An 8,882-nucleotide genomic window follows, 5' to 3' on the forward strand; every position below is an offset into this window, starting at 1 on the left:
GTTATTTAACTAAACAATAATTATGAATAGTTTTAGGTTTAGGTTAAAGAACAAATTAAAATAATGACAGAAAAAGGAACGAACGAAAACTAGGTTATTTTTGTATAAAAGTTAAAATAATATCAAAGTAAGTTTACGTATAACTAATATATATATATATATATAGTTTAAAATGAAATTAAAGAAGTTCTCAATCAAAAACATTTGAAGCACGCGAAGAATCAACTAAAAAACAAAAAATAAAGAGTTGTAAAAAGTTTTACAAATAAATTAATTTAATTAGATAAAATGCTTAAACAACTGATTTTTTTTCAAGTTATAAAGCATCAAATCATCTGATTAGGTTGGTATGTTGATATAATTAGTGTTATGCTTAGTTTTTTTAATGTCTAATTAAATTAAAATTGAGGTGACTTTTTTCTGTGAATGACTGAATCTTGTATGTAAAATTTCAATAGCCTTCATCCGCTTGTTTGAAATTGACTGGAAAAAGCGTTTTTATATTGTAAAGGTTATAAGTTTGTTGGTTTATTTTAGAATTTCACACAAAGCTATGCAAAGGATATCTGCTCATAGTTATCCCTAAATTTGAACTGTTGGACAAGAGGGATGGCGGCAGGTCAGCACCATCCACCGCTAACACTAAGTGTCCTTTATTAATGTCTATTAGCATAATTTTTGAATTTTTGTTTTATTCTCTAGCTTAAAAAAAAATATGATAAATAAGTTTACAGAAATTGTGATATTTTTCCAAGTTGTAGTTATATTAGGATACATTTTCGACAACATAAAATATATTATTTACATCACTAAACTGTTTGCTGTGGATTAAAGAAAGCATTAAAATTTAAAAGCTATTAAATAAGTTTAATACAAGTTTTTTGGCAAATAAAAATAACTCTCATATTTACATTAAAGTATTTTGAGAAAAAAAAACAGTAAAACAATTACACGTGCACCATGTACAGAAAATCACTTATAGATAATATAAACGCATTTAATTTATCTATTATTTTACTGCGGAAGCGACGACCTGTTTTGCATGTGTAAGCAAACTGTGCTTTGTAAAATGTCTTCTAAACGTAATCGGTGGCTGAGAGAGTTTGTAACCACTCTTTCTGAAAAAAAAAATCATCAAGCGAGATTTCTTAGGATGTCGAACCAAAATACACAATGTTTCCAAGTATGAAAACTTCAATATTTTCCAAGGAAGTTAAAAGTTCGCGTAGCACAATCAGGACTAACAGTTTTATTAGCAAAGTGAAGGCTATGTTTACAACAGAGAATCATCTGAACCAAAAATGCCAAAGCAATAAAGTTGGTTGTTATTCTGGGTACCGCTAACAAGTAAAGATTTGAAGCAGATGTTTGTTTGAAGTTAAGCACAAAGCTACACAATGGGCTATCTGTGCTCTGCCCACCACGGGTATCGAAACCCGGTTTCTAGCGTTGTAAGTCCGCAAACATACCGCTGTGCCACTGGGGGCTGAAGCACATGAAGGCTCACAAACCAAATGTTCACAAGCTTTCAATCCCCCCACCCAAATTAACGGTTGTTTTTGTGAAAAAATAACCCAAGAAACTGAAATAAAAGCAATCCCGACGTAGCTCCAGTGGACTTCTGTGTCATTGGTTTTCTTAGGCGTGCGCTGCTTGGAAAACCACACAAAAGGAGTTAGACAATACACAGCTGGTTTCCGAAGAGGTTTGATCTCGTGGAACATCACCACAGGGATATTGTTAAGAAAGAGGCAGAAAAAGCATGATCACCGAGGAAAATACAATATTTAGCACCAGTATATCAAATTTATTTATCGTTTCAGTATTTGACCGCAGATTTGACCAGAACGTTTCTTATTCAATGGATCAAAAATGGTCGCAGGTTTGACTAATGCGTTTCTTATTCAATGGACCATATATATGGTCGCTGGTTTGACTAATACGTTTCTTATTCAATGGATCAAAAATGGTCGCAGGTTTGACTAATACGCCTCTTATTCAATGGATCATATAGATGGTCGCAAGTTTGACTAATACGTTTCTTTTTCAATGGATCATATGTATATGGTCGCAGGTTTGAATAATACGTTTCTTATTCAATGGATCATATAGATGGTCGCAGATTTGAACAGAACAATTCTTATTCAGTGGATCATATATATATATATATATGTAGATACTTAACTATATGCCTTAAACTATACTATTGTACACAAGGAAATGTAAAAAAAAACAAAAAAAACCAGAAAACATCTTACTTTAAAAAAATACTTCTCATTCATTGTAAACAAATACTCCAGAATTTGAAATGAAGTAATAAAAACAAGATACAAAAACAAACATTTGTGGCTAACAGTGAATTTGCAATACTAGTTGCCATGACTTCCCCGAAAGGGGGCCAAGGGCTGCCTGTTTTAACCACTCGTACGAATATACAGTAATGTGTTGTTTGTCTGTCAGTCACTAGACACTAAAATAACGTCACACAAGGGACGATTAAAGTTGCAATTTTTACTATCGTGACGTCAGTAAAACGTGCGCTTGCCATGAATCATGAGAAGAATTAAGCACTTTGTAGGCTACAACACAGCATGACATATAAAGTTCAAAAACAAGAAATAAAAATATTTGTTACTCTTAATTTTTGTTTTATTTAGTCTTGAAACAGAACACTTTCGGAGACCCTGCACAGGTATATCTAATCTATGTCACGACGAGCGAGGTTTGTTTAGTTGTCTTTTTCCTTAAAAATATTTTTATGTTGATTTGTAAATATAAGTGTTGCGAGGTATACATAAATCCAACATGTGAATGTATTTCTTTATTCTTTGTACAGGTTATTTCTTTATTATTTTAAAAATTTGAAGGGATGATATATTAGAGAATTCAGTTGGACATTTTTGGTAGTTACTCAGTGTTGCTCTCTGTGATTTCGAACACGCTATGTAGCATATTGTGTGTATCATACACTGTCGTCCGAAAGCTCTTCTATTTTATCCATTCTTTTCTATCAGGTTTAGAATTAAAGGGTTAGTTGTGACTGTTATTGAATCTCCGTCTAACAAATTTAGATGACACTATATCTATCACAATTACTGATGACAAATGTTCGTGTTAAAAACTACTTAGGGACATTAACATTTCCATACATTCAGTTAAACAAACTGTCTTCTTTTAGTTATTACTTCTAGGTCTGCTTCTATGTATGTAGTTTTAAATCGGTTTATCCGTAGCTACATCTTCTTGTATCAACTTTTTAGTTTGGTTTACTTGAAGTTTCTCACGTGTCCTTTCATTTTGGCTAACAATTAAAGCTAATATTGAGGAATATTTAACGGTTTCTTGATTTATAAAAGCATATTATTTTTTTCAAAATATTTCTATATGGTCTCGTACAGTTTCATTTACCATCTAAACCCTGTAACAACATAGTACAAAATTTCCACTTTGGTGAAAGCAAACTCACCACCACCACAGGCGCCTTCCTCAGCTGGCTCGCTGTCATCACATATGTCCTTCGGATTGCCAGACATTTTGCTGACCTGAAGAGTAAGACAGGGCTCTTCTCCGTTACACGTATTCAGCTTGGCTTCTTGGTGGGAGGAATCTAAGTGCAGTATATTTAGACTTATTTCATTCGTTCAGTGTAAGCCTTACACCGTGTAAACAAAATAATAAACGCGGGATGGCTCTCACACGAAGTCGGATAACACGAAAAGCGGAACGGGAAAATACGGAACTCCTGAACGTATTGATCCACAGCGCACAAGTAACATAGGAATCGTTCACAGTCTGCTATACTGTGATACGACAAGAATTGCGGATTTCTTTTAGACGAAAGCGTCGGTTTCTTCAAAATTTCGGCAAATTTGTTTATCACATATTAAAAGTGGGAAAAAATATTCTATGAAATATCTTAAATATTAGTTCTTTATTTATATATATAGAAATATAATATTAGTTATATTCCGAAAGGAATGTAGGCTATGGAAAATTAATATTTAAACATATCAGAAGTATGGAGACAGAATTGCGAGTAAGTTATTGCAAATAAAATATATTTCAAAATAATCATGAAATTCCTTCTTTTGTTAAAGTGTACTTTCAATATCAATGTGCAGAAAACTGAAATATGTAGGTTTTCTAAACACTTTTATCGAATAGAACAAGAAAATGTCTTTCCTAGTGTATTTAATTATAACGTTTACTTTTATGTTGCGTGACTATATTGTGACAACAATATCATAAACGAAATGTCTTGTTTGCTACAGTACTTGAAGTTTTAATAAACTTTCTTCTCAGGAACTAGAGGCTCGAATGATGGTTTTCTAACAACCATCACATCAACCTTTTCTCGGGAACTAGAGACTCGAATGATGGTTTTCAAACAACCATCACATCAACCTTTTCTCGGGAACTAGAGACTCGAATGATGATTTTCAAACAACCATCACATCAACCTTTTCTCAGGAACGAGAGACTCGAATGATGGTTTTCAAACAACCATCACATCAACCTTTTCTCGGAAACTAGAGACTCGAAGGATGATTTTCAAACAACCATCACATGAACCTTTTCTCGGGAACTAGAGACTCGAAGGATGATTTTCAAACAACCATCACATCAACCTTTTCTTGGGAACTAGAGGCTCGAATGATGGTTTTCAAACAACCATCACATCAACCTTTTCTCGGGAACTGGAGGCTCGAATGATGATTTTCAAACAACCATCACGGAATTGTTAATAAAATTGTGGAATTATTATTAAACAAGTGGCTTGAAATAACAAAAGTCATTTGAACTTGTTTTTATGAACATGGATCAATTACATTTCAATCAAAAATTAGAAAGCATTTTTCACTGAGTCTTTATTAAATTAGAACATTCTACATCTCCAATACAAGTAAAAAAAAGTTTATGTAGCTTGATATCTTGTCTGTTTTGTTTTTTCAGGTCTAGGGAGTCTAATAATTACAGTTTATTGTTTATCATGACCTATTCTTCAGGTCGCTCGACTCGCAACTTACAGGTTGTGGTTTCGAGTTCCATCACCTAACATGCTCGCTCTTTCAACCATGAGGGCATTATAATGTGAAGGTCAATCTCACTATTCGATTAAAGTAACCCAAAAGTTGAGGGTGGGTGGTGTTGATTGGTTTGGTTTATTATAAATTTCGCGCAAAGCTTCACGAGGGCTCTCTGCGCTAACCGTCCCTAATTTAGCAGTGTAAGACTAGAGGGGAGGAGTTATCACCACCCACCGCCAACTCTTGGGCTACTCTTTTTACCAACGAATAGTGGGATTGACCGTTACATGATAACGTCCCCACGGCTGAAAGGGCGAGCATGTTTGGTGTGACGGGGATTTGAACCCACGACCAGTAGATTGCGAGTCGAGAGCCCTAACCACCTTGCCATGCCGGGCCCGGTGGTGTTGACTAGCTGTCTTCCCTATAATCTATAACTTCTAAATTAGGGACGGCTAGCGCAGGTACTCCTCAAGTAGGTTTACGCACAATTAGGTTTCGCCAGGTTAACTTAACTTCTAGTTGTTCTACCAGATGACGCCAGGTTAATCTGGTGAAACGTTGTAACCATAGGTATTATACTCTGTATATCCGACGATAAACAAGTGTTAAAAGTTATCTCTACACTCTTTCAATAAAATGTTTGGCGGTTTCAAAGCTTTCACACTTAGACATTGAATTCTTCGCTTATTCATCTTTCGGATTTGGACGTTTTTAAAAACAAACATATTAACTGAAATTATGTAAAAAAATATCATCAGTTCTCACCAACACAGTTAGGTCCATAAACATATTATAGAACTAAACTGTGCATACTCAACACAACTACCATTACAGCGGCTGAAGCCGAGATCAAACTGTGCTCACTGACGTCATGCTGACGTCACTTGTGGTAAAAAGCTCGCCGTTCACTATCCTTTTCTGCGTGATACTCGTGGGTTATTTAGAATTTTGTGGAGCCGTTTTGGTATACATTCAATGAAAGTGAGTTTGCCAAGAACATGTACCGTTATCAATATTATTTTTACAATTGGTATTATTTTTAGTATAAATATTATTTTCTGAAAATGATTTGTTAACATTTCTTCTCCATTGCGTTTGTTCCGGTTTATTCACAGGTTGACTTCCTTCTTGTAAACTAATTACCACTTTCGTAATCCACTCCGAATGGAAGTATTGTTAACAATGGTTCTTACAAAATAACAATTTATCATAGTTCGTATTACTACGCCCCCCAGAAGCACAGTGGCAAGTCTGCGGACTTATAACGCTAGAAACCGGGTTTCGATACCAGTGGAGGGCACAACATTGATAGCCCATTGTATAGCTCTGGACTTAACTACCAAAAAAACAACAAAAGCAAACAAACCCATATTACTACAATCTCTAGCAACAATATTGCCATCAGAAATGCAAGTAAAAGCCTGAATGGAACTTTGAACAATGAAAATTAACTAACAAAACTGTGAAAACGCAGATACAAATATGTGTAACACAAGCTCTTCGCTTCACAGTTTTTATTACAGTTTTCTGACAAAGAAATACACATCATACAACAAATTATATTGTACTTACTGTACAGGGAATACGCCATATTCCTAAACTTTACAGATCGATCTCTATAGTTGCCGTGGTGCTTTTGCCACCAATGACTTTAATGACTGTGCGTGTCCAAGGTCTTGGCAAAAGCTCAGAAGACCTGACGCTGTCTAGTTCTATAAAAGTTCTATGGTTAGGGCGATAGTGAAAAACAGAATAAACGTAACTTCGTAGATAATTTGGCATTTTTAATGACAATAACAGCATTAACTTTCCTCGTAATTTTTTTCTTTAAGGAAACTGGCTTATTTCAAAATTAGATATAAAATAAATACTAGTTCTGTTAGCTCTTCCAAACTTTGTCATAATACTCTTCCTAATGTCGTCCTTATTCCTATGGATAAGCAAAAATATGGTAATAGGATGTGATTACGTACTAACATTTTTCATGTCGTCCAGAATATGTTGTAATGTGAGATCACATTTTGTTTAAAAGCTATCCTAGTTATGAATGTTTAATTTATTTTAATATTTAATCTATTTAACCAGCTTGTGTTGGATAATCGTGCAAAGCTACTCGAGGGCTGTCCTCATTAGCCGTCCCTAATTCTGAATTTATAGGCTAGTCAATGTCACCCATCGCCAACTCTTGGGTTAATAATGGCTGGAGACGGCTTGAATGGGTAATGAAGAAAAACTTTAATATAAGTTGATGACAAAACCTTGTCGAAACGTTGTACACTTGCTGTTATGTTAAACTTATATTAAAGTTTTCCTTCATTACCCATTCAAGCCGTCTCCAGCCATTATTAGTCTCAAAGTGGGTTACTCTGATCGAATAGTTGGATTTGACCGTCACTCTTATAACACACCAACAGCGCATTTTTGTGACATCGAGGCGCGAGCACTGGAACTTCAGTTTCACAGTCCGGTACACCAACCATTAGGCCATATTCCGCTCGCACCACAATAGAACACCTACTATTATGCCACTTTGTATAAGTTTTGCTATTTCCTAGTGCGTTAGTTTATTTTATTTTTCTCGGAAATAAATAAAGACAAAATCCTTGCCCTAAGTTAAGTCAGAGGAAGTGGCGAAACAGTCAATAATGTGCCAACAAAATATTCTTGCATGTATTCAAAATATTAAAGTCGAAAAAAGACAATTTATATTATACACAGATATAATATATATATATATATATAAGAATTTTCAAGAAATATATCGAACGATTATAAAAAAAAAAACACAAAGACAGTTAAAAACCCATAACTTATCGTTTGTTCTGTGCATAACAAAAGGAGCAGTTGAGGAGAGATTAACCTCAAGTCAGTTTTTTCTGTTATCAGATTTTTATATGTCTGAGCTATTTTTTTATAATGGGTGTATTTTAATCAAATATTCTAAAAGAATTATATTATGAGTTGAAATATGGATTCATTGTAAACAATGCTCAATAAAACTTTTACATTTATTTGTGAATGTACGTATAGGATACAAAAGTAGGTTCTATGTTTAGTTCTAGATTATCTGACTGAGTTACAGCCTTTCCATGAGCAAGTCAAAAGAAATATATCAATATCCTTTCTAACTGATACCTAGGCAGTCAGTCGCCTTGTTACTAATTTCAACTGAATAAAGTGTAAGGACAGTAATTTGATGACGTAAGGAGTGTAGCATGAACCTTCATTTGAAACGCTAGACAGGAAAGACATGTCTAAATGGAAGAATAATTCGCTTCTGGAACCAGAAGAAAACACATTTGACTGTGGATCTTGCTCATTCAACCAGCCTATCATAAATCAGGATTCGACCTTAGTTTATTCTCTTTCTTCAAAACAACTCCCACATGGTTGGAATCGAAAAACAAAGAAAGGAGCGCGAGCCCTCGCAGTCATGCTTCTTTCATCACTACCTCATGCGACATCAATACATACATGATGTTATTGTTCATTAGACACTCGGCGAGCGTTTTAAAAATCTGTGAATTTAAGCATAGCGTTGACGAAAGCTGATTTTTTTTTTTACGTGATTGAAAAAACAAAACAAAAAAGCACGTCTTGCTTGTGAAATCTGATTTCGAATTAATTACTAATTTATACTAGAAAAATGTTGGACAGTATAATTGTGTGGTTCCTGAGTTTCCGGTTTGTTCGTCTCTAGTTTTGTATATTATTTCGTGTTTTGAAAGTGTGTTCGTTTATCTGTTTAGGACTCAGAAACTAATATTTTAAGGTTTAAACAGAAGGGAAAAAAAAGCCTTTTAATTATTTTTGGAGAAACGTTTAATATAATTTCATAGCCTAATTCTCCAC

The 8,882-nt window shown here is 34.3% G+C and overlaps 1 protein-coding gene across 1 annotated transcript in view; it reads right to left on the reverse strand.

Moving 5' to 3' along the window:
- Window positions 1–3,745, reverse strand: part of LOC106474017 (band 7 protein AGAP004871-like) — a 209,006-nt gene extending 205,261 nt beyond the window's left edge. Inside the window, exon 1 of the mRNA XM_013934706.2 lies at window positions 3,467–3,745. Coding sequence (XP_013790160.2) covers window positions 3,467–3,533 — 67 coding nt within the window. The 5' untranslated portion in view covers window positions 3,534–3,745. The remainder of the gene's footprint in view (window positions 1–3,466) is intronic.
- Between the last annotated feature and the right edge of the window lie 5,137 nt (window positions 3,746–8,882).

Source organism: Limulus polyphemus, unplaced genomic scaffold (assembly GCF_000517525.1).
Source record: "Limulus polyphemus unplaced genomic scaffold, Limulus_polyphemus-2.1.2 Scaffold135, whole genome shotgun sequence".
Lineage (NCBI taxonomy): Eukaryota > Metazoa > Arthropoda > Merostomata > Xiphosura > Limulidae > Limulus > Limulus polyphemus.